Source organism: Pelophylax lessonae (assembly GCF_965119305.1).
Source record: "Pelophylax lessonae genome assembly, chromosome: 6".
In the NCBI taxonomy this organism is placed as follows: Eukaryota; Metazoa; Chordata; class Amphibia; order Anura; family Ranidae; genus Pelophylax; species Pelophylax lessonae.
In genome coordinates, this window is record NC_138773.1 from 10,834,003 (window position 1) to 10,861,778 (window position 27,776).

Here is a 27,776-nt window from a genome sequence, read left to right on the forward strand (position 1 = left end):
GGGGTGGTCAGTGGGTAATTTTACAAATGGTTAAAGATAATCTACATCTTTACTACTATGTGCATGCGGACAGAGGGTAGTTTACAAATAATGGCCTGTGTCAATTGCTGTACATCCAAAAACATCATAATTCAGGTGAAACTAGTAATACATGTAATGTAATGTAAAAAATCAAACATACCTTGATATAGTCCTTCTGCAAGACCTTGATGATGGCAGAGCAGGTCTCAGGGATGATGACTCCAAGAGCTTGGGGGGAGATGCCTGTGGTGAACTTCAGATCCTGCAGGCTTCTCCCTGTTGCAAGATACCTCAACGTCGCAATTAACCTTTGCTCAGGAGTAATTGCAAGCCGCATACAAGTATCCTGCTTCAGAATATAGGGGGACACCAGGGCAAGAAGACGGTAAAAGATGGGATCCGTCATCCTCAAATAATTCCTGAAGTCATCAGGATTATTTTCCTGGAGCTCCCTCAGCAAGGACATATGAGAAAATTGATCACGGTTAAGCAACCAATTTTTCGTCCAGGAGGTCCGCTTCTTCTTCCTATTGCTCGTACGTCGTCTCAGAGCCAAAACTCCAACACTAACGACAGCAACGGACGAATTCACGGTCGCCATAATAAATTCTCGAACGATGTCTCGGAAAATAGCGAAATGTCGTCAACCAAACAAATGCTACCGAAATCAGCGCGAGATGCCCAGAAGGGTCACAGCCAAACACTCACTTCCTCTTTTGTAGCGGCGAACGTGCGTGGAACGTAGTGACGTCATTTTCTGTCGGAAGACAAATGTCCTGGGCAAGTTTTGAGCACTTTTCAACAGACAAACAACAAACACACCAGCCGCGAACATTTGTAGGACGTTCCGTCGGCCGACGATCGGTACGTGTGTACGGGGCTTAAGACACATGAAAGCCCGCATGGAGTTTGCTAAAAAACACCTGAAGGACTCCAAGATGGTGAGAAATAAGATTCTCTGGTCTGATGAGACCAAAATAGAACTTTTTGGCCTTAATTCTAAGCGGTATGTGTGGCGAAAACCACTGCTCATCACCTGTCCAATACAGTCCCAACAGTGAAGCATGGTGGTGGCAGCATCATGCTGTGGGGGTGTTTTTCAACTGCAGGGACAGGACGACTGGTTGCAATCGTGGGAAAGATGAATGCGGCCAAGTACAGGGATATCCTGAACAAAAACCTTCTCCAGAGTGCTCTGGACCTCAGACTGGGCCGAAGGTTTACCTTCCAACAAGACAATGACCCTAAGCACACAGCTAAAATAACGAAGGAGTGGCTTCACAACAACTCGGTGACTGTTCTTGAATGGCCCAGCCAGAGCCCTGACTTAAACCCAATTGAGCATCTCTGGAGAGACCTAAAAATGGCTGTCCACCAACGTTTACCATCCAACCTGACAGAACTGGAGAGGATCTGCAAGGAGGAATGGCAGAGGATCCCCAAATCCAGGTGTGAAAGACTTGTTGCATCTTTCCCAAAAAGACTCCTGGCTGTATTAGATCAAAAGGGGGCTTCTACTAAATACTGAGCAAAGGGTCTGAATACTTAGGACCATGTGATATTTCAGTTTTTCTTTTTTAATAAATCTGCAACAATGTCAACAATTCTGTGTTTTTCTGTCAGTATGGGGTGCTATGTGTACATTCATGAGGAAGAAGAATGAACCTAAATGATTTTAGCAAATGGCTGCAATATAACAAAGAGTGAAACATTTAAGGGGGTCTGAATACTTTCCGTACCCACTGTATATTTGTATATTTGACAATGATACTTTATGCACTCTTTAGACCCGCCCATAGCATCCACTCCTGAAGAAGTGAGATATGTCCTCACGAAACGCATTGAGTTTCAAGATGCCTCAGCTTCACCATGCATTGTTTTCTACTATATGCATATGTAGTTATGTTTTACTCTTTGATGTACATGTGGCCACACATGACCATTTGTTCTATTTTCAATAAACGTATTGTTACTATACATCTATTGTCCCCCTGTGTGTCCACCTCATTTAACTTCTTCCTGCTCGCGCTATAGCCGAAAGACGGCTACAGCGCGGACTCTACTTTCCGGGAGGCCGTCTTTATACAGCCTCCCAGGAACAGGCTCCCCGCGCGCTCCCGAGAGCACGCATCAGGGAAAATCTGTGTCGGCCGTGTCCCTTGGACACAGCCAATCACAGCGGCCATTTACCACGTGGTCGGAACATCCAATGAGAGATGATCTCAAATGTAAGCATATTAGATCATCTCTCATCGCCAGCTCTCCTTCCTCACACAGAGACTGCGTGTGAGGAAGGAGGAGAGCCGATCAGCGGTTAGGGGACACAGAAAAATGTAATCAGGGCACTGATCACCAGTGCCCTGATTACACAAGAGGTAAATAAAATACAATAAGTGCCCACAATCAGTGCCCACAATCAGTGCCCACAATTAGTGCTCATAGTGCTGCCAGTCAGTGCCCATCAGTGCCTGCTCATCTAGGCACTGATGGGCACTGACTAGCAGCACTATGGGCACTGAGTGTGGGCACTGATGGTGCTGCCCATCAGTGCTCATCAGTGCCACCCATCGGTGCTCATCAGTGCCACCCGTCAGTATCCATCAGTGCCAACCATCAGTGTCCATCAGTGCCGCCTTTCAGTGCCCATCAGTGCCGACCTTCAGTGCCGCCTCTCAGTGCCCAGCAGTGCCACCTCTCAGTGCCCAGCAGTGCCACCTATCAGTGCTCATCAGTGCTGCCTATCAGTGCTCATCAGTGCCGCCTATCAGTGCCACCTATCAGTGCTCATCAGTGCGGCATATTAGTACCTCCTCATCAGTGCCACCTCATCAGTGCCCATAAGTGCCACTTTGTCAGTACCCATCAGTGCCGCCTCATCAGCGCACATCAGTGAAGGAGAAAAATTTATTTATTTTCAAAATTTACTCGCAGAAAATAAGAAAAACTTTTATTTTTAAAAAAATTTCTGTCGTTTTTCTTTTTTTTTTTTGTAAGAAATAAAAAATCCAGAGGAGATTAATTACCACCAAAAGAAAGCTCTATTTGTGTGAAAAAAAATGATAAAAATTTCATCTGGGTACAGTGTAGCATGACAGCGCAATTGTCATTCAAAGCGTGAGTGCGCTGAAAGCTGAAAATTGGCCTGGATAGGAAGGGGGTGAAAGTGCCCAGTAGGCAAGTGGTTAAAGTCCCAGGGCAGCCTCCTTCTTTTTGTATATTGTATTTAGGGATGGAGGTGTGACACTGGTAGTACCGGACCTTTTTATCCTGTTTGTATACAAAAATTTTTAACCACTTAAGCCCCGGAGGATTTGGCTGCTAAACGACCAGTGGGTATTTTGCGATTCGGCACTGCATGACTTTAACGGACAATTGCGCGGTCGTGCGAAGCTGTACCTAAACGAATTTGACGTCCTTTTTTTCCCACAAACAGAGCTTTCTTTTGGTGGTATTTGATCACCTGTGCAATTTTTTGATCACGCGCTATAAACAAAAAAAGAGCGTCAATTTTGCAAAAATAGCAATATTTTTCACATTTTTTTATATGAAATTTCCCCCCAAAAAAATGTAAAAATCAAAATTTTTTAACATTTTCGGCCAATTTGTTTTATGCTACCTATGTTTGGTAAAAAAAATCGCAAAAAGCGTATTTTGATTGGTTTGCGCAAAAGTTATCGCGTTTACTAACAAAGGGAAAGATTTTTGTCATTTTTGTTGTTTTTTTTTTAACGCGTAATGGCGGCGATCTGCGATTTTTTTTGCGGTACTGCGACATTGTGGCGGACAGATCGGACCCTTGACTGACATTTTTGACACTTTTGGGGTTACCAGTGACATTTCTACAGTAATCAGTGCTATATATATGCACTGTTACTGTAAAAATACACTGGTAGTGAAGGGGTTAACTTTATTTGGGAGGGAGGGGCTGTGTGTGTCCCTAGGGGCGTGCTTTCTACTGTGATTGGCTGTGGCTTGAGGTGAAAGGACACTGATCAACGGATCTACATAGTAGATCCGTGTGATCAGTGTTTTAACACCGAGGAGAATGACAGGCAGCTTGTTTACACAAGCTGCCTGACTTTCTCCCTCTCCCCCGACGATCGCCGAGTGAGCGGTGGACATCGGGTCCGCCGGTCACACGCGCGGGGGGGGGTCTGTGACCGCGCGGGAGCGCGCCTCCGTCGGCGCGCGCTCGCTCCCCAGACCCTCCCAGGCTAGTGACGTTAATTAACGTCACTCTGCCTGGCAGGGGCTGACCGCCGCAGTAAATTTACTTGCGGCGGTCGGCAAGCGGTTAAAGGGACAGTGTAAAAATAAAAAATAAAAGGTAAAAGAAAAAAGAAAAAAAAAATTAAAGCGGCCCGTCCCTCCGAGCTCGTGCGCAGAAGCGAACGCATACGCATGTTCCGCCCACATATGTAAACGGTGTTCAAACCACACATGTGAGGTATCGCCACGATCGTTAGAGCGAGAGCAATAATTCTAGCAAAAATCCTCTTCTGTAACTCTAAGCTGGTAACCTGTAGGAATTTTAAAATGTCGCCTATGGAGGTTTTTAAGTACCAAAGTTTGTTGCCATTCCACGAGCGTGCACAATTTTGAAGCATGACATGTTGGGTATCTATTTACTCGGCGTAACATTATCATTCAGATTATAAAACAAAATTGGGCTACCTTTACTGTTTACTTTTTTCTTTTTTTTTTAATGCAGTGAAATTTATTTTTTTTCCAAAAAAATTGAGTTTGAAAGACCGTTGCACAAATACTTTCGAAACAAAAAATTTAGCAACGACCACCATTTTATTCACCAGAGTCCTTGCTAAAAAATACTTATAATGTTTGGGGATTCTAATGCCTCGTACACACGCAATGATTATCGGCCGACCGATCGTCTGACTTTTGTCCAGAGTGGTGTTTTGTTGGTTGGAATGTGCCTAGACTGGCTTTCCACCTGGCGGACTCAGTTTTGCTCAGCGGGGATCAATCTGCGGATCCCCGCTGAGCAGGCGGATGACAGCTCCGTCTCTGCTCTGTGTGCAGAGACGGAGCTGTCAGATCCCCGCTGTCCTCTATGGGAGATTGGATGAGAACAGATCACCTGTCCGTTTCTTCCGATCCAATCCTCCAGACTGATGGAAAATTGTATTTCCATCCATCTGGATTTCATGGACAGGATCGGATCGGATGTCAGCGGGTGTCAGCGAAGATATCACCGCTGACATCCTCCGCTCCATAGGGCTGCATGCAGCATCCGATCCGGTCCACCTGAAAAACTGACAGGGACCTGATCGGATCGGAAAGCCGGTGTGAAAGGGGCCTGAGTTATTTTCTTGCAAAAATACTGATTTCAACTTGTAAACAACATGTGTCAGTAATAGGCCTGGTCCTTAAGTGGTTACATTTGTCTGATTGAGGGGGTTAATTAGTGTTTGGAGATTGCAGTTGCTACTGCTCAAATCAAGCTCACAGTTTTTTTTTTTTTTATAATCTTCCTAACTTTTTTGGAGGTCTTGGTAGGTTATTTAACCACTTAACGACCGCCCACCGCAGTTTTACTGCGGCAGGCAGCCCCTCCTGCGCAAACCGACATAGTACTACGTCGTTCGCGCCCCTGCAGCTAGGGGGCGAGCACGCGCTGTCGGCGGCATGCTCCCCCCACTAGGCAGTGGGGAAGCCGATGCGTGGGTCGGGGGCTCCAATTGCCGCCTGCCACCCGCGATCGCTCCCCGCTGAGAGAGAAGAGCTGTCCGCTGTTGTAAACACATCTGACCGTTCTTCTCTCTGACATGACGATACAGTGCCTGGGATCCTTCTATATAGGGTCACAGGTCTCTATGATCATTTCACAAGCCACTCCCCCATACAGTTATAAAACATGCCCCTAGGCTAACACTTAACCCTTTGATCACCCCTAGGTTAACCCCTTCCCTGCCAGTGTCATTATTACAGTAACAGGGCATATGTATAGCACTGATTACTGTAGTAATGTCACTGGTACCCCCAAAAGTGTCAAAAATGTCAGTTAGGGGTCCAATCTGTCCGCCGCAATGTCGCAGTCCCGCTAAAAATCGCAGATCGCCACCATTACTAGTAAAAAAAAAAAAAAAAAAATTACATAAATCTTTCCCATAGTTAGTAAACGCGATAACTTTTGCGCAAACCAATCAAAATACGCTTATTGTGATTTTTTTTACCAAACATATGTAGCAGAAAACAAATTGGCCTAAAATGTTAAAACATTTTGATTTTTACATTTTTTTTTGAGAATTTCATATAAAAAAAAATGTGAAAAATATAATTTTTTCAAAATTGTCATTCTTTTTTTGGTTTATAGCGCAAAAAATAAAAATCACACAGGTGATCAAATACCACCAAAAGAAAGCTCTGTTTGTGGGAAAAAAAGGATGTCAATTTAGTTTGGGTACAGCGTCGCACGACCGTGCAATTGTCCGTTAAATTCATGCAGTGCCGAATCGCAAAATAGGCCCTGGTCTTTGAGCAGCCAAATCTTCCGGGGCTTAAGTGGTTAAGAATAGAGATCACTTCAGATATCAGCCAGAGTAATCATTGCTGAGTTGTGGAACATTCTATAGGCATCACAGATCATCCATCTATAGGATTATAGATTACATCAGATACATTTTATTGAGAATGTTATATAGCAGAATGTGAAAAATATATATATATATTTTTTCAGAATTGTCGCTCTTTTTTGTTTATAGCGCAAAAAATAAAAATCACACAGGTGATCAAATACCACCAAAAGAAAGCTCTGTGTGTGGGGAAAAAAGGACATCAATTTTGTTTGGGTACAGCGTCGTACAATCGCGCAATTTTCCGTTAAAGTAACGCAGTGCCGAATCGCAAAAAATAGCCTGGTCATTAAGGGGGCAAATCCTTCCGGTCCAGAAGTGGTTAACTAAAAAATAGTGAGCCTTACCCTGGTGATCATTGATCTATTATATTCACATTAGGAGGTTAGGTTTACTGTGATGTATTCCTGGCTGGGGAAATTTTATAGTTTCGTTTCTCCAGAACAGAGAGTATCGGATTTCTATAGAAATAGAGGAGCAGCTCCGGAGGATTGGCAGGCAGGCGAGGTTTGTGTTTGCTGTGAGAGCTGGAAGGAATATTTTCTATGGGACCCAACAGATGTTTGGCATTGCACTAGCGAAGAGAGCTTCACCCTCGCCTAAACACTTTACCCATTCAGAAAGACATGATAGAGTCTCCTAAAAGCAGCCAAGGGCTGTAAAGGTGAGTGTAATTTTTGCCCACAAATAGAGATTTCTTTTGGTGGTATTTGATCACCTGTGCCATTTTTATGTTTTGCGCTATAAACAAAAAAAGAGTGACAATTCTGAAAAAAAAAAAAAAAAAAAAACAATATTTTTTACTTTCTGCTATATAACATTCCTAAGAAAAAAAAATTAAAAAATCCAATTTTTTCATCATTTTAGGCCAATTTGTTTTCTGCTACATATTTTTGGTAAAAGAAAATCCCAATAAGCGTATATTGATTGGTTTGCGCAAAAGTTATCGCATCTACAAACTAGGGGAAATATTTATGTCATTTTTATTAAATTTATTTTTACTAGTAATGGCGGCAATTAACAATTTTTAGCGGGACTGCGACATTGCGGTGGACAGATCGGACCCCTAACTGACATTTTTGACACTTTTGGGGGGACCAGTGACTAAAAATATGCACTGTTACTGTAATAATGACACTGGCAGGGAAGGGGTTAACACCAGGGGTGATCAAAGAGTTAAGTGTGTCCTTGGGGGGGGGGGTTTAATACTGTGTGGGGGATGGACTCTGACTGGACGAAGACAGAGATTGCTGTTCCTGCTTAGCAGGAATACAAGATCTCCATCTTCTTTGTCAGAACGACGATCCGCCTTGTTTTCTCTGGGGAACGATCGTGGGTGGCCGGCGAAAATCAGGTCCACCGAACTTGCTGATTGCCATCCCTTGTGTCCAATCAGCATGCGATTGCGCCTCCGGTGGTGCACGCACGCCACCCAGTGGCTATTGCATGAAATGACGTACAGGTACAAGATTTCCCATAATGGAGCCGACCTGCCACAGTAAAAATGCGGTAGGCGGTTGGCAAGTGATTAAATGACAATTACTCATGCTACACTGTACCCATATTACATTTTTATAATTTTTTTTTCACACAAATAGAGCTTTCTTTTGGTGGTATTTCATCACCACTGTTTTTTTTTTTGTTACTATAAAGAAAAAAAGTCCAAAAAAAAAAAAAAATCTTAGTTTCTGTTATAAAATTATGCAAATAGGTATTTTTTTCTTCATAAATGTTTACCAATATATTTACTGCTACATTTATTTGGTAACAACAACCCAAATTGAAAATTTATCAATTTTGATGTACTGAAGGCCCATGTAATTTCTTGAAGCCCTAACATGCCAGCACAGTACAAATACCCCCCCCCCCCCCCCAAATTACCCCTTTTTGGAAAGTAGACAATCCAAGGTATTTAATATTAGATACAATTTTTTTTTTTTTTTCACAAAAAATGTCATATTAAATTATTTCTCACAACCAGCATAGGCATACTTGTAAATGTTATATATATATATCTTTGTTAGCAGAGGCACTAAAGTGGTGGGTTTTGCAAATTTTTATATCACACAGTATTTGCACAGTGGTTTATTGAACGCAAATTTTGGGGAAAAATACACTTTGATGAATTTTTAATGGTAAAATCTAAAAAATGGTGTAGCGCCGAGTAAATAGATATCAAACATGTCATGCTTCAACATTTTACACGCTTTTATAATGGCACCACACCTCAGTATTTAAAAGTCTCTATAGACGATACTTTATAAGTCTTTACAGGTTACCAGTTTACAGTTACAGAGGAGTTACAGATAAGGTCTGGTGCCTGGGGGGGGGGGGGTTGCTTTAAATTTTGCTTAAAATTGTTTATTTTTTTATACTTTTAAAAAATATATATATATTATTTGGTACACTGTGACAGATGTTTTGTGCACTGTACATGGTGACAGATGTTTTTGTGCACTGTACACTGTGACAGATGTTTTTGTACACTATGACAGATGTTTTTGTGCACTGTACACTGTGACAGATGTTTTTGTGCACTGTACACTATGACAGATGTTTTTGTACACTGTGACAGATGTTTTTGTACACTGTGACAGATGTTTTTGTGCACTGTACACTATGACAGATGTTTTTGTACACTGTGACAGATGTTTTTGTACACCGTGACAGATGTTTTTGTGCATTGTACACTTTGATAGATGTTTTTGTACACTATGACAGATGTTTTTGTACACTGTGACAGATGTTTTTGTGCATTGTACACTTTGATAGATGTTTTTGTACACTTTGATAGATGTTTTTGTACACTATGACAGATGTTTTGTGCAATGTACACTATGACAGATGTTTTTATGCACTGTACACTGTGACAAATGTTTTTGCACACTGTGACAGATGTTTTTTGTGCATTGTACACTATGACAGATGTTTTTGTACACTGTGACAGATGTTTTTGTGCATTGTACACTTTGATAGATATTTTTGTACACTATACACTATGACAGATGTTTTTGTACACTGTGACAGATGTTTTGTGCATTGTACACTTTGATAGATGTTTTTTGTACACTATGACAGATGTTTTTGTACACTGTGACAGATGTTTTTATGCATTGTACACTTTGATAGATGTTTTTGTACACTTTGATAGATGTTTTTGTACACTATGACAGATGTTTTTGTGCAATGTACACTATGACAGAATTTTTTGTGCACTGTACACTGTGACAGATGTTTTTGTACACTGTGACAGATGTTTTATGTGCATTGTACACTATGACAGATGTTTTTGTACACTGTGACAGATGTTTTTGTGCATTGTACACTTTGATAGATGTTTTTGTACACTATGACAGATGTTTTTGTACACTGTGACAGATGTTTTTGTGCATTGTACACTTTGATAGATGTTTTTGTACACTTTGATAGATGTTTTTGTACACTATGACAGATGTTTTTGTGCAATGTACACTATGACAGATGTTTTTGTGCACTGTACACTGTGACAGATGTTTTTGTACACTGTGACAGATGTTTTTTGTGCATTGTACACTATGACAGATGTTTTTGTGCACTGTACACTATGACAGATGTTTTTGTACACTGTGACAGATGTTTGTGTGCACTGTACACTGTACACTATGACAGATGTTGATGGGACACTAGTGTGGCATCAGCTGAAAAGTCTTCTAAAATGGGGGTTGGTTAGTAAAACATGGGTAAAAATAAGATTGTTGATTCTGACAAATTTGTTTCTGCTTGAACCCTTGTGGGACTACATGAGCCAGATAAGCCACTCAGGCTACATTGTATGATGGCTGTGATTGGACACAGCCATCACATGATCAGGAGGGCCAATCAGAGAGCCCATATCCTTATCTGGGATGTGCTGTGTCCAGGGCATACAGCCATAACGGGATCGCGCCACTGCACGGCCACACATTCTTACAGGACAGACGGGTATGTCAAGTCAGAACGGTGCTTGTCCCACATGGCTGTTTATGTACAGTGGTCTGGGTGGGAAGCCTGACACTGCCTGTGAAGTAGCTCATCTGTATATTATATACAACCTACTACAACAACACTGACATTTGCAAAAAAATAAATAAATGCTGTTTAACCAGTTCAGCTTTTTGGATGTACGTAGTATGTCATAAAAGTGAAGGGTTTAGCCAAAGCTGAGGCTTGTGCTTGTGTAGCACTGCCCCCTAGAGAGCTGCTGAGAATTACAATTCTTGGGTTACCATTAGCAACTGGGAGCAGATACATGGCATTACAAGTTCTTGGCTCAGACAATAATCAGTCCAGGGGATTTGGTTTTTGTGTTTTATTTAGAACTGGGATGGGAGAAGGGATGAGTGTGATACTCCAACTAGTAACTATGCACAAATCTGAGGACAACTGACTGTAGAATGCGGCAAGGCTGCTGCTTCACCCTGCCACTGAAGTGAAGTTAAATTGACCGTTCCCTTATTGAATATTCTCTTCAGGGATAACAACTTGACACCCCCTTTACTCTCACTGCCTGTGTGCTGACACCTGTCCGCTGACTCCAGCCATTGGAGGGGTGCCCTTCCTGGGCGGAGCTCCCCTGTACTCACGGACACTGTTTTTCCAGAGTTGCTCTGCCTTCACCTTCACAGTCAGCTTCACAGGACCTCTGGGTTCAGCCACACCACTGGTTCCCTAGACCGACTGCTTACGACCACCCTCACAGTTGCAGAAGAGGAGACAGCCGTCACCCTCCTTCTGGGACTTGGCTTCCTGCCAAAGACCCACTGCCACATGTGCTCTTGGCTTTTTTAATGTATCCCAGAATGCACCCCTGCTTGTGCCAAACCACTGAGATAGTTACAAAAGCCTGTGCGTCACTGGCTGGGTTTCCTCTACTGTCCAACATGCTCCCCTATTGGATGCAGTGGGGACACTCCCTCAGCCCAGATGAATCACACCCTGGACACATGCAACAGGCCTAACTATTAATCAGGCTCCCGGATAAGCAGGCAGAGCAACTATACTTTCTCTACCTAGCACCTACCTAGGAGGGTGCTACACTTGTTTTCCTCAGCTGGCTCCCAGGTGAAAGTGCTCCACTGGCTGTAAAGCCACCCATTATTTTACAGTTTGGGCAGCACGGTTCCTGGGCTTTCCTGTTCTTACCAGGAGTCCAGGATGACATTTTCAAAATGGCGAGTGGAAGGAGACCATAAGACACCCAATCTTCAATCTCCTCTGCACGGAATGAAACCAGAATCAATGATGATTTTGTCACTTTCCGTTTCAGAGACACATTCGGTGGGAGGAGCAGCGTTTTAACCCCATAATACTGGGAGCTTTCACCCCCTTTCTTCCCAGGCCAATTTTTAGCTTTCTGCTCTGTCACACTTATATGGCACTGCGTTACTTTAACCACTTGCCGACTGCCAGCAGTACATACTGTATATTGCGGCAGGTCAGCTCTGTCCTGTGAAGAAACGTAACTGTACGTGGCTTCATGGGACCACCAATTGACAACAGGGGGAGCCAATCAGCGGGTCCAGCTGCCGCGATTTCCGCCGGGCACCCGCAATCACTCCCTGTGGAGAGAGAACGGCAGTCTGCCGTTGTATCAGTAATGAAAACAGGGATCCAGGTGTTCCCCCTATTTAGGAACACAGATCTCTGTGTTCATTCAGTAAATACAACACCCACACAGTTAGAAAGCACCCCTAGGCATACATTTAAACCTTTGATCGCCCCTGCTGTTGGTGGACAGATCGAACCCCTAACTGACACTTTTGGGGGTACCAGTGACATTACTACAGTAATCAGTGCTAAAAATATGCACTGTTACTGTAATAATGACACTGGCAGGGAAGCGGTTAAAATCGGGAGTAATCAAAGGGTTAAATGTGTCCCTAGGGGGTGCTTGCAAACTGTGGGGGGTTGCATTGATTAGAGGAACACAGAGATCTATGTTCCTGTTTAGCATCTTAGATAGCCATCTTCTCCCCTGTCAGAACAGTGATTTGCCTTGTTTACATAGGCAGACCGCCATTCTGCCTCTCCCATGGATGATCGCAGGTGTCACACAGGCATCGGGTCCACCAGACCCACCGATTGACATCTTCTCTAGCCAATCACTGTGCAATCTTGCCATCTAGTGGCTATTGAGCGAAACAACATACAGGTACTTCGTTTCGCGCAATAAAGCAACACTGCCGCAGTTAACCACTTGCCAACCGCCTGCCGCAGATATACTGCGGCAGGCTGGCTTGGCTGCGTGAACCGCCGTACCTTTACTTCTGGCAGTGGGGATGCCGATCTAAGGGGACAGCAGCCGGGATTGCCACCGGGCACCCGCGATCGCTCCCCGCTCAGAGAGAAGGACAGTCAGCTGTTGTAAACTCAGCAGACCGTTGTTCTCTCTGAAATGATCACAGAGTGCCTGGGATCCTTCTATTTAGGATCACATGTCTCTGTGTTCATTTCACAATTCCCTCCCCCATATAGTTGGAAAACACCCCCTAGGCTCACACAACCCTATGATCACCCCTGGGTTAACCTCTTCCCTGCCAGTGCCCTTATTACAGTAACAGTGCATATATTTAGCACTGATTACTGTAGTAATGTCACATAAAAGTGTAAAAAATGTCAGTTAGGGGTCCGATCTGTCCGCCGCAATGTCGCAGTCCCGCTAAAATCCCAGATCGCCGCCATTACTAGTAAAAAAAATAAAAATAAAATAAAAATGACATAAATCTTTCCTGTAGTTAGTAGACGCCATAACTTTTGCACAAAGCAATCAAAATATGCTTATTGCAATATTTTTTGTTTTACCAAAAATATGTAGCAGAAAACAAATTGGCCTAAAATGTTAAAAAAATGTTGTTTTTTTTTTTTTTGTTTTTTTTTATGTTATATAGCAGAATGTGAAAAATATTGTTTTTTTCAGAATTGCCGCACATTTTTTGTTTATAGCGCAAAAAAATAAAAATCGCACAGGTGATCAAATACCACCAAAAGAAAGCTCTGTTTGTGGGAAAAAATAGGACAGCAATTTTATTTAAGTACAGCGTCGCACGACCAAGCAATTGTCCATTAAAGTAACGCAGTGCCGAATCGCAAAATATGGCCTGGTCATTAAGGGGGAAAATCCTTCCGGTCTAGAAGTGCTTAACAATGTTGGGAACAATGTAGTATTATATTGTTTTAATGGCAGTGTGGTATTATGAAATAAACATAACCATGGGTCATCGGGGATAAGTATCTCAGTAAGCTCGACAATAATTTGCTGAACCCTAGTCCAGTAATCCCTGATCTTGGGGCAGTCCCACCAAATATGGAACATCGTCCCAAGTCCCCCACATCCTCTCCAACATTGATCCATTTTTTCTAATTGATATTTATGTACTACTTCAGGTGTTATATACCATCTTGATAAACATTTATAGTTTAACCACTTGCCGACCGGTCATGTTGACCGTACTGCGGCAAAGTGGTTCGTTATCGTCCAGCGACGTAGTACTACGTCGCTGGACTCCTCCCCCTGTAGGCGGCGCGCAAGCGCTGTTTTCAGTCACAGCGGGAGTCGGGCCAGGGGAGGAGCGGCGGCGATCGCCGCTGCTCTTCCCCGATCGTCGGGGAATCTAGTTTGGAGATTCGCCCGCCTGTGTAAACAGAGCGGGCGGATCTACTAAGTGACAGGGAGTGACAGATTGCATGCGATCTGTCCCTGACTCACTCAGTCACCTTCCCCCACACACGTTAGTAAGCACCAGGCATACATTAACCCCTCCCTCTCCAATAAAATTAACCCCTTCCCTGCCAGTGTCATTTTTACAGTAACAGTGCATATGTATAGCACCGATTACTGCAGTAATGTCACTGGTACCCCCAAAAGTGTCAAAAATGTCAGTCAAGGGTCCGATCTGTCCGCCGCAATGTCGCAGTCCCGCAAAAAAATCCCAGATCGCCGCCATTACTCGCTAAAAAAAAAAACACCAAAAATGACAAAAATCTTTCCCTTAGTTAGTAAACGCGATAACTTTTGCGCAAACCAATCAAAATACGCTTATTATGATTTTTTTTTACCAAACATATGTAGCAGAAAACAAACATTTTGATTTTTACATTTTTTGGGGGGGGGGGGAATTTCATATAAAAAAATGTTAAAAATATTGTTATTTTTTCAAAATAAACGCTCTTTTTTTGTTTATAGCGCAAAAAGTAAAAATCACACAGGTGATCAAATACCACCAAAAGAAATCTCTGTTTGTGGGAAAAAAAGGACGTAAATTTCCTTTGGGTACAGCTTCGCACGACCGCACAATTGTCCGTTAAAGTCGCACATCGCCGAATCGCAAAAAGTGGCCCAGACGTAAGACAGCAAAATCCTCCGGTGGTAAAGTGGTTAATTCAACAGTACCCACATCAATCGCGGTGCAGTGTGCGGCCCTAAATGTTACATCCATCCCCTGATTTGACAAGTAATTCACATAATTAATTATTAATCAGGCACACATAGTAGTTGCGTGGATCAGCGCTGCTCACTCTAGATTTTGTCCCTGTTCATTTATTGATCATCAATTAGTTACAGCAACAGCGATTCATCATAAAAAATCTCTTGGACTTAGTATATCCATCTGTGGGGCTGTTACCTTTATAGAAACAAGTTTTAAAAAAAAAAAATGTACTTAACATTCTTTCCATCGTTTTTTATTTATTTTTTTACACCCAGAAAAAGGGCAGAATAAAAAGAACAACACAATCATTATACTTCCCTACATATAAAACCTGCTTGTGTAAAGCTGAACTGCCAATGGTGCAGTGATAACAAAAGTATCGACACCCTACTCCCCCCCCCCCAATGCCCAACCTTCACCATCTCATCTTTCCGGCTGACCCTTTTTGTAACCAATTAAGCCCCGGAAGATTTTACCCCTTTCCTGACCAGGGCCTATTTTTGCGATTCGGCACAGCGTGACTTTAACGGACAATAGCGCGGTCGTGCAACGCTGTACCCAAATGAAATTGACGTCCTTTTTTCCCCACAAACAGAGATTTCTTTTGGTGGTATTTGATCACCTGTGCAATTTTTTGATCATGCGCTATAAACAAAAAAAGAGCGTCAATTTTGCAAAAATAACAATATTTTTCACATTTTTTTATATGAAATTCCCCCCCAAAAAAATGTAAAAATCAAAATGTTTTAACATTTTAGGCCAATTTGTTTTATGCTACATATGTTTGGTAAAAAAAAAAAATCGCAAAAAGCGGTTTTGATTGGTTTGCGCAAAAGTTATCGCGTTTACTAACTAAGGGAAAGATTTTTGTCATTTTTATTGTTTTTTTTTTTAACGAGTAATGGCGGCGATCTGCAATTTTTTTTTGCGGGACTGCGACATTGCGGCGGACAGATCGGACCCTTGAATTACATTTTTGACACTTTTGGGGGTACCAGTGACATTACTGCAGTAATCAGTGCTATACATATGCACTGTTACTGTAAAAAGGACACGGGGAGGGAAGGGGTTAACTTTATTGGAGAGGGAGGGGTTAAGTGTGTCCCTAGGGGCGTACTTCTAACTGTGATTGGATGTGGCTGTGTGTGTAACAGCAGAGATCAACGGTCCTACATAGCAGGACCATATGATCTGTGCTTTTACACAGGGGAGAATGACAGGCGGCTTTGTTTACATTAGCCGCCTGCCTTTCTCCCTCTCCACCCGACGATCGCGAGTGACCGGTGGACATCGGGTCCGCCGGTCACACGCGCGGGCTGCTTAGGGAATGAGCGGGGGCGGGAGCTCGCCCCCTATTGGCTCCCAGGAAAAGTGACGTACCGGTACGTCACAAGCCGTATATAGTCGGGTGGCGGTCGGCAAGTGGTTAAACCAGTGCTGACTAGAGTTGAAGAAAACGTGTCACTGAAATAAAGCTATTTCATGAAAGTGCTTTATTGCCGCCCTCCACCCCATAAACCACCAGCACCAATGAAACGTGTTTATGAAAACAAGTAAACATAGGCGGGCCGTACACGGTTCCTGTTGAACTGGCTGAGATTTGAACCGTGTATGGCAGGCTGAATGTACCAAGTTTATTGATCGATCAACTTGGAAACAATCAGCCTGCTGGATTTTACTTGCAATTATCGCTAGTGACTTGTATAGCGACCAGTGATAATCACTGTCTTCTTCTGGCTGGAACTGCTTCCACTGCCCCCTTATGGCTGGAATACACGGGCCGAATATCGCCCAATCATTCGACCACCGACTTATGAAAAATTGTTAGTCGGTCGAAAACGTTGCCAACATACACGGGCCAAATATCGCCGATCATTCGACCACCGACTTATGAAAAAGTGTTCGTCAGTCGGAAACGTTGCCAAAATTAACGATCAAAAAAAATAAATTGTTACAGACCAATTGATTACATACATAGTCTTCACGTAGTCTTGTAGGTGTTTAAATGAACAACCTTAACACCAACATATAGAATACTGTTTGTTTGCAAACGAGACGACATAATTTTTTGTTTTTTTTCAAACGTTAATTTTCCTTCACATTATCGATATCGGTCATTGATGGCTGGGCATTAACGAGTAGAATATCGCTGAACAGAAATTTTTGGATGATTTTCTTATTGTGTATTCCGTCCATGAGTTACAGTGACATACCACTCGTCATGTCTTTCCCGAATTCCACTGCTCCTTCCTTCCACAAAGACCAGGCCACTTTTTTTTTAAAGAACACGTCATCAAGGGCTGGCGTCTTCCTTGTTCTGTCCACTGGCCAACTAAGGACAAAGCTCGATCTTACGCATGTACTGTACAAGATTGGATGTGATTTATTGTTTATGTGTTGCCATCGTGTCAGCAATGTGAGTGTCTCTATGCCAGCTGACACACTGCTGAAGCCATGGCAACACATAAGCTGTCACAAAAAAAAACAATTTTGTAAGATTCCACATTGTTCTCACAAGATCTACAGATAGGCATTGGTGACGTAGCCTTCCCATGGGACAGCTGAAGACATGGCTAGGTCACCAAAAAGTGCCCTATGTGATGTTTTTTTGTGATAGGTTATCTTTCATGAGACATTGCTTAACTCCCTTAGCAGTAACCCTGAGCGTGACTCGGGGTGGTTTTTTCATGCTAGGATCGGTATCCCCGAGTCACGCTCGGGGTAGATGTGCAGAGCCTGCAGCGGGGTTCCTTGCCTTCTCCTGGCGATCCAGAGATGATCTCCCATTGCTGTGATCGCCGCCGAGATCCCCGCCGCGCCGTCCATCGCTCTGATGACTTCCTGGTTCCGTTCCCTGCAGCAGCAATGGTGCATGGAAGTGGAACAGGGATGGAAATTCAAATGTTGCACCAACACAAACACATAAAAAGGAGGTGATACAATGTAATCTGAGAGGATTACACTATCACCTTAGTATCAGAAAAATATTATAAATTGTAAATTAAAAATTATATTATTAATATATATTATATATATTATATATATATATATATATATATATTATATATTATAATATTTATATTTTATAATATATTTATTATTAATATAATATTTATAATTTATAATATATATATACTGTATATATATATATATATACAGTGGGTACAGAAAGTATTCAGACCCCCTTAAATTTTTCACTCTTTGTTATATTGCAGCCATTTGCTAAAATCATTTAAGTTCATTCTTCTTCCTCATGAATGTACACATAGCACCCCATACTGACAGAAAAACACAGAATTGTTGACATTGTTGCAGATTTATTAAAAAAGAAAAACTGAAATATCCCATGGTCCTAAGTATTCAGACCCTTTGCTGTGACACTCATATATTTAACTCAGGTGCTTTCCATTCCTTCTGATCATCCTTGAGATGGTTCTACACCTTCATTTGAGTCCAGCTGTGTTTGATTATACTGATTGGACTTGATTAGGAAAGCCACACACCTGTCTATATAAGACCTTCCAGATCACAATGCATGTCAGAGCAAATGAGAATCATGAGGTCAAAGGAACTGCCTGAAGAGCTCAGAGACAGAATTGTGGCAAGGCACAGATCTGGCCACGGTTACAAAAAGATTTCTGCTGCACTTAAGGTTCCTAAGAGCACAGTGGCCTCCATAATCCTCAAATGGAAGACGTTTGGGACGACCAGAACCCTTCCTAGAGCTGGCCGTCCGGCCAAACTGAGCTATCGGGGGAGAAGAGCCTTGGTGAGAGAGGTAAAGAAGAACCCAAAGATCACTGTGGCTGAGCTCCAGAGATGCAGTCAGGAGATGGGAGAAAGTTGTAGAAAGTCAACCATCACTGCAGCCCTCCACCAGTCGGGGCTTTATGGCAGAGTGGCCCGACGGAAGCCTCTCCTCAGTGTAAGACACATGAAAGCCCGCATGGAGTTTGCTAAAAAACACCTGAAGGACTCCAAGATGGTGAGAAATAAGATTCTCTGGTCTGATGAGACCAAAATAGAACTTTTTGGCCTTAATTCTAAGCGGTATGTGTGGAGAAAACCAGGCACTGCTCATCACCTCTCCAATACAGTCCCAACAGTGAAGCATGGTGGTGGCAGCATCATGCTGTGGGGGTGTTTTTCAGCTGCAGGGACAGGACGACTGGTTGCAATCGAGGGAAAGATGAATGCGGCCAAGTACAGGGATATCCTGGACAAAAACCTTCTCCAGAGTGCTCTGGACCTCAGACTGGGCCGAAGGTTTACCTTCCAACAAGACAATGACCCTAAGCACACAGCTAAAATAACGAAGGAGTGGCTTCACAACAACTCCTTGACTGTTCTTGAATGGCCCAGCCAGAGCCCTGACTTCAACCCAATTGAGCATCTCTAGAGAGACCTAAAAATGGCTGTCCACCAACGTTTACCATCCAACCTGACAGAACTGGAGAGGATCTGCAAGGAGGAATGGCAGAGGATCCCCAAATCCAGGTGTGAAAGACTTGTTGCATCTTTCCCAAAAAGCTGGATCAAATCAAAAGGGGGCTTCTACTAAATACTGAGCAAAGGGTCTGAAAACTTAGGACCATGTGATATTTCAGTTTTTCTTTTTTAATAAATCTGCAACAATGTCAACAATTCTGTGTTTTTCTGTCAGTATGGGGTGCTATGTGTACATTCATGAGGAAGAAGAATGAACTTAAATGATTTTAGCAAATGGCTGCAATATAACTTATACTTTCCGTACCCCGTATATATATATATATATATATATATATATATATATATATATATATATATATATATATATATATATATTATAAATTATAAATATCAAAAAATTGTACAGCTTTTGGTACATAATTCCTGACATAATCATACCGCCAGGGAGGTTAATGAGAACATTGGTACATTTTCTCCTGGGTTTGCTGGCCAGGAACACTAAGAGGCTGACACGGAAGTGACGTTAAACACATTGCTTTCTGGGTCGGAAACAAGGTGGGGCAGAGAGCAGATGTATGGCTGCTCAGCTCCCTTCCCCCTACCCAGCGCCACCAGCTATGTCAGTTCTGGGCCTGCCGACGGGCAAGTAGAGCCAGGGATAAATGGCAGGGGCGCATGGCGGGGGTGGGGGGTTTAATAGGGGGTATGGAAGCAATCGGGAGGCAGTGCAACCTCCCGAATGCTTCCAGCTGACAGGCAAGAGTCTGCTTGTCAGATTTACACACAATCCCAGTGGCGGGAGCAACTGGAAATGTGTCTAAAACTGTAAAAACCCCCTCTGTCAGGTCCATGTGAAGTACGGACCTAGCAGTGACAGGGTTAATGTAGTCATTTTGTGTCAAGTTTTGTATGTTTGGCTTTAAACGGTTTATATCTCAACCAAAATCTTGATGTTACAGGGCATATTCTATCAAATTCCAGGTGATGAGATGGAAGAATACAACATCTCTCCATGTGACAGAGTTCCTGATGACTCCGGAGTCACATCACAGCACCACACTTGTAAAGATAATCAAAATGAGAAATCTGAAGATGTTCCACATAAGCAAAACAACCCTGACCCATACAAAGAAGGTCGACAAGAGAACGTTCTACACCAAGAATGTGACTCCTCCTCCGAGGAATCCAAAGCTGAACCTGACCTTAACACCTCATTGCAGACAGAACCCCTGCAAAATGTCAAGGACCACATTGATAGTGACAGTGAAATGGATACAGAAATGGCATTAGATGTACTCGATGTAGATTTTTCTGATGAAGAGCATACATCTTCTGAAAACCCGGCACACAGGTGAGTGAGTTCTAGATTATAACATTGTTACTCTATGTTACCACTAAACTCCAGGAAAATAGCTAAGCACAAAGATGAATTACACATCTAATTTCTTTCTCAATAATCTTTATTGATTTGAAGCGAAAGGTACAATGGAATTTCACACACAAAGCCATACAAGAATAAAAGGGAAAAGGGTGCTGGAACAAAATACACTAAATTAGGTAGCATGCATTACTGCAAGTATATTACAAGGCACCACAAAATGAAAAAAGAAAAGGAAACTAGAAAATGAAAAAAAAAAAAGATAATTGAAGCTAGTTGCACTCAGCTCATAAATTACATTAGTGTTGAACTAATGCGTTATTGAATGTCTAGCTGTGATATACATGTACAATAAGTAGGGATGAGCTTCGAGTTCGAATGACGAACAAATGGGCTTCTTCGCGGGAACTTCGAGTTCCCGCATTATCATGGACTCTCTGACTTCTGAATTCCAATAAATAAATCACTGGCTGGCAGGGGGAGTTGAACTCTCAGCTCTTATCATTGCAAGCGTGGTATTCTACCACCTACTGGTAGAATAACTGACTTGCAAACAAAAGGTTGTGAGTTTGAATCCCCAGGCCAGCAGGTTATTAATATTAATTATGGATTTTAATTAAAACCTATTAATTGCCCCGCGCTTCTGAAGTGACGACAGTAATTTATTCACTGCACCTGAGCAGTGGATTATGGGGCGCTGGTGATGTCAGAGCCCTATAAAAGAACTGTCAATCTCAGATAGAGAATTGTTAGGCAGAGAGTCTTAGGTTACGCAGCTGCCTTGGTGGCGTAGCTGTTAGAATAACAGGCTAATAAGTGAGAGGCTGTGAGTTTGAATCCTTGACCCAGCGGGTGATTAATAGTCACTTAAATTTTTGCCTTAAAATTAGGACTTTTTCATGTTCGTATGTTCACTAGAACATTTCCCCTGTTCGAGATGTTCTGGTGTGAACCGAACAGGGGGGTGTTCGGCTCATCACTAACTATAAGTAAGCAAAGGTACCTACATCCTGGAATTACCTTGAAAAGATATTTGCATGTGTGTACCTCTCCTAGTGGGCGCGCTAGCTACACAAGCCCCCACAGTGGTCCAAAGGCCCGGAGTGGGGATGGAGTGAGCAGGAACACAGAAATGGGACTTATAGGGATTAGAATTAGAATTGAATACATTTTACAAAAAAATGACAACATTAAAAGCACATAGACAGACAAAAAACTGACGTTAAATCAACATAAAGTTATACACATTTCTGTGAGAGGTTCCTGGGCCTCCAATTAGGCGATGACTTTATCCAACTGGGCCTCCAATTAGGCGAGGATCACCCCAGGCCTAAAATAGGACTGCCATGTGGCCCCTCTCCATGCTCTACATGTTTTGCAGCATTTGGTCGCTTCTTCAGGAGCTTTATGATGTATAGTAAAGCTTATCTTTTAAAAGCAACAGAAAAACAGCAAAGAGACTCTTTATTAATAAAACGAAATTACAACTGCATATGTATGTCTATATTCAACACTATTGTGACCGGGTCCACTACATAAATGTATCAACCCGAAGAGTGCCACCTCCACCAAGATGTATCTGGAAACCCGAAAAAAATCTACCCTGGGGGGCGGGTGTGGAGGCCCATGCATCTAGAACATGCAGATCGCATGCATAAGCCCAAATTAAAAAAAAATATTCAAAAAATATTAGCTATGTATTAAAAAAATAATTATATATATATATATATATAAATATATATATATATAACACCCACCCGATCCACACAGGTAAAGGATGCTTTCCTGTAATTTATAAAACTGTCAGACCCTTCAGAATTATGGAAGAAAAGGGACCAACTAATGGTATGTTCTATAAATAAAATACAAACAATGGAAAATTTATTACAATGTTTGTAATTACCCAAGAGGGCAATATAAGACTCAAAATTCCCTATTGTTGGCAGGTATGATACATACCCAGGGGAGGACTGGGCCAGGGGGAAAGGGGGCAAATGCCCCCTGGGCTGCTCTGATGCCCTTAAAAAAGGCTGCACCGCTTCTGCTACAGGACATGCCTAAAGGATTCCAGGTGAGAAGGAGTAAAAAGTCTCTGCCGCTGATCTACTGAGTGTGGGATGAAGACAAGGACAGAGCACAGGCCTTCCTCCCCAACATGGATGGTGTAAACTGTGTCTGAGCAGAGGCCGGTTCCATGCACCACTGAAGACTTTCCTCCCACGTCCAGCCCCAACCAAGCTGTCCCAGCTTACCCCAACTGCCCCCTGCTGGCCAGGTCGGGAACCAGGGTTCAGCCAGTTAGTAGAGAGAGCTTCAACCTGGAATGGGGGAGAGCGGGGCCGAGTTGCTGCACCATGGGCCTCTGGTTTGTACTTGCCCCCTGGGCTGAAAGTTGCCAGTCTGCCCCTGTACATACCCCATGTTAGATCAGGTGTAGTGCTGCCAGACGGGGCAGGGGGAGGAAGTCATCAAGTGTATATTAGGCTTGGTTTTGTTGCAAGTTTAAAAATAGTTAATGCAATCCCAAGTTGGATAGATTGCATAGGGAGATTCAAATATAAGGTAAGTTTATCCACTTATGCGATGACTCTGTGGATCACAAAAGAAAGATGTTAAGAAGGGACCCCTATAATGCATTCAAACCAAATGTCTGCCCAAAGATAGAGGAAATTAAGTTTAACATTTAAGCAACTTCACTATGGCATCCGCCCCGCTACAAATTGGCTGCAGAGCCATCTACATCTAGATATACCGGCCTCAATCCGGGAGCCACGCCCCCCGATGTTAGGTCAGACATGTAGCGTACTGGACCCACTCTATAACTGTGCACGCGCGGAACCTCGCGAGCGCGCAGTGTCAGATCCGACAGGGCTCTCACAGCATGCATCGACCCTCCAGAGGCCTAATTGGAGGCCCAGTTGGATAAAGTCATTGCCTAATTGGAAGCCCAGGAACCTCTCAACAGAAATGTGTATAACTTTATGTTGATTTAGGTCCGGTTCACACTTATGCGATGCGGGAAGGCTGCGAATCCGCAGCCTGTTCCCGCATCGCACACGCACCCCCGGCAGTTCACACTGCCATATGCGATACGCTGGGGGTGTCAATGTAATCTTAATGACACCCCCAGTTTGATCGCATATCGCAGTGCGATCTTGCAGTTCGCACAGGATCGGATCGCACAAGCGTGAACCGCTGTGCGATCCGATCCTGATGCGGCTGCCAAAAAGGGTCATGTGCGAGTTTGCTGCGGGTGCGGGTGCGAATTTAGCCATACAAAGTGTATGGCTAAACTCGCACCGCACAGCCGATCGCATGTAATGAAGGAGCAGTGCGCTCCGGCATTACATGCGAACCCCGCACTCGCACAAGTGTGAACCGGGGCTTAACGTCAGTTTTTTGTTTGTCTATGTTCTCTTGTGGTTTTAACGTTGTCATTTATTTGTAAAATTTAATAAGTTATAATTGTTTTCTTAAACTACCTCATCATCTTTAATGAGTACGGTATCAAAAAAAATCCCTATAAGTCCCATTTCTGTGTTCCTGTCCATGGTGGACCTGCTCGCTCCATCCCCACTCCGGGCCTTTGGGCCACTGTGGGGGGTTGTGTAGCTAGCGCGCCCACTAGGAGAGGTACACACATGCAAATATCTTTTCAAGTGTTTAAGTAATGATAATGGCAGTTCAGGAGGGTACTTTAGTGCCAAAAACAGCAAATAAACAAAAGTTAATATGGTAACTAGGGATGGGTGAATGGTTCGGCCCGAGCATGAGTTTGAGCCGAACATTGGCTGTTCGCCCATTCAATGAGCACCCCAATTATTGGGGCGTTTGACCGCTTGTTCAGCCCGCCTAATGACCACAATGCACTGTGTCACCGCACAGCACATCGGAAGCCCTGATTGGCTAAAGCAATGAGAGCTTTGACCAATCAGGGCACAGAGCACTGTCAGAGCTATGATTGGAGAAAGTAATGATGACTTTATCCAATAATGGCTCATTGCTCTTAGTCCTGCCCCACACTATAAAAGTATTCTTTCAATAGCAGCCATTTGTAGTGTGATATTGGCATAGAGAGAGATAGAACAGGGCTCTGTTCATTGCTACTAGAGAGTTAGTGTGCTATAGTGTGCTATTCTGATTCTATTGTCAGTGTAGAATATCAGTCTAATGTGAATTTAATTATAGTTCAGTCAGTGTGAGTGTAGTGACCATTCATTATTACATTAGTGTCAGTTTATTTTGTCAGGGCAGGTTTACTGCAGTATAGTTTAACAAAGTATATTTCTGTGCATTACTGCACATATAACGTAGTATATTTCAGTGCGGTACGTGCCGTTTAACACAGTATGTTCCAATGCATTACATGGCGTTTAACGCAGCACATTTGAGTGTGTTAGTGCACGTTTAATGCAGTATATTTTTTGTGTGTTAGTGCACGTTTAACGCAGTGTAGAATATCACTCTAGTGTGAATCTAGTGATAGTTCAGTCAGTGTGAGTGTAGTGACCATTCATTTTTACATTAGTGTAAGTTTACTTTGCAATGGCAGGTTTACTGCAGTATAGTTTAACCACTTTACCCCCAGTCCTATTTCGGACACTTTTTGTTTACAAGTTAAAACCAGTATTTTTTCCTAGAAAACTACTTAGAACCCCCAAACATTATATATATTTTTTTAGCAAAGACTCTGGAGAATAAAATGTCGGCCATTGCAAAATTTTTTGTCACGCGGTATTTGCGCAGCGGTCTTTAAAATGCCATTTTTTTGGAAAAAATTTGAAAAATCACATTTCACTGCATTTAAAAAATACTAAACAGTAAAGTTAGCCCATTTTTTTGTATATTGTGAAAGAGGATGTCACGCCAAGTAAATAGATACCCAACATGTTATGGTTTAAAATTGCGCCCCCCCCCCCCCCCCGTGGGATGGCAACAAACTACGGTCAATAGAGATCTCAATCTGCGACAATTTAAATTTATTTAACGGTTACCAGTTTAGAGTTAGAGTGTAGCTCTTTTTTTTTAATTATTGCCCACGCTCTGGCGATCGCGGCGATACCTCACATGTTTGGTTTGAACAGCGATTTAATTTGCGGCTCAACTTGCGTATACGTTTTTTTTTTGTGCGTGAGCTAATGGTGACGGGGGCGGCTAAATTTTTTTTTTTCCTATTTATTTTTTCTTTTTTTTTAACTTTATTACAGGTTTTTAAAAAAAAAAAAATCTGATCACTTTTATTGCTGTCACAAGCAATGTAAACATCCCTAGACCCCTCCACTACACTTCCCTGTATGCATACAGCCGTTTTTCAAATCTGCCGCCTTTTGCAGCACAGTAACCCGGAAGTGACGTCATGGACGCCGCCTCCGGGTTACGTCATCAGAGACCCGATCGATGCCGTTTCCGGCATTCATCGGGTCTCCATCCAGCCAGCGGACGTGCCGGCTGGGTGCTCGGGGCTCCCGGTGGGACGTTTTGCATACAGGGAAGTGTAGTGGAGAGGTCTAGGGTCTTTTAGACCCTCGATCCCTCCATAAAGTGTACCTGTAACCTACTGTTTAGTGCAGTATATTTCAGTGCGTTCACGTTTAACACAGTGTGTTTCTGTGCGTTACTGCACATTTAACGCAGTATATTTCAGTGCATTTTTCTTCCATTTAACACGGGATATTTCAGTGCATTACTGCACATTTAATACAGTATAGTTCAGTGTGTTACTGCACGTGTAACTAAGTATATTTTAGTGCATTACTGCACATTTAACGCAGTATATTTTTGTGCATTAGTGCAGTTTTACTGCAGCATATTTTAGTGTGTCAGCAGAGTTTTTCTGTGTACTGTGTAGAGTGCACCAAACATCACTTTCCATTGATTAAAGTGTATCCACGTACATATTTCCACATCTTTTTAACATTTTGTTAATAAGCACCTTCATCATGTATGGGAGGCCATCAAGGAGAGGCAGACGTTCCCATGGCACTGTGAGGGGGCCAGCAGCGTATGTGTCCACAGGCAAAGGTGGACATCGTCAGTCCTCAGGCAGGGCATAATTTCCTCTGTTTAGTGATGTTGCCCGTTCTATCCATCCACAGCATGCAGAGGAGTTGATGGACTGGCTTACTAAACCATCCTCATGCTCCTCAACCTCCGTCACCCAAGCAGAGACTAGTGCACAGTCCACTACAGCTGCCAGAGTGGCTTATTCTGCCTCCTTGTCCACAGCTATTCCTGCCATAGCTACAGCATCATGCATGGAGAAGTCAGCTGAGTTATTTGAACACAGCGTCAGCCACTTGCTCCTTGATGATGCACAGCCTATCAAGGCCCGCTTTATGCAGACACCATTCTTCCAACTTCACAGAATACACAAGAGTAGAGGGAGGAGGAGGAGGATTCTGGCAGTTTTGGAGGCATTGAAGCAGAGGAAGACATACGTCAAATCTTTGGAGATGGTTTTCCATCCCCAGAACTCTTGGGAGTAGTACATGGCTAGAAAGAGGCAGTTCAAGATACTGTAATCCTCAGTGACCCAGAGGAGTCTGCTTCTCATGCCTCTGCAAAGTTGTGATGCATGGGCTCCCTCAAGCTTCAATTGCAAAAGGACCCAAGAATACGGGGTATCAAGAAGAAGGATCACTATTGGTTGGCAACCCTCCTTTTTTTTCTTTTTCTTAGATGTGGTGGTGGTGGTTTAGTTCTCTCTTTTTTGGTGGGGGTGGTGGTGGGTGGGAGCTGGTGGTTGTGGTGATGGCGTGGTGGGAACCCTCCTTGACCATCGTTACAAGGGGAAAGTCTCAGAGCTCATCTCGTCATCACAGAGGGTGTAAAATAATAAATCTCTTAAGGACACCTTAAAGAAGAGTTTATCTAAAGCTTTTCCTGATTTTG

General features: G+C 43.0%; 1 protein-coding gene across 1 annotated transcript in view; it reads left to right on the top strand.

Moving 5' to 3' along the window:
• Positions 1 to 27,776, top strand: part of LOC309557620 (uncharacterized protein) — a 132,796-nt gene that overhangs the window by 70,822 nt on the left and 34,198 nt on the right. The window contains exon 2 of the mRNA XM_082260411.1: positions 20,467 to 20,858. Coding sequence (XP_082116537.1) covers positions 20,467 to 20,858 — 392 coding nt within the window. The remainder of the gene's footprint in view (positions 1 to 20,466; positions 20,859 to 27,776) is intronic.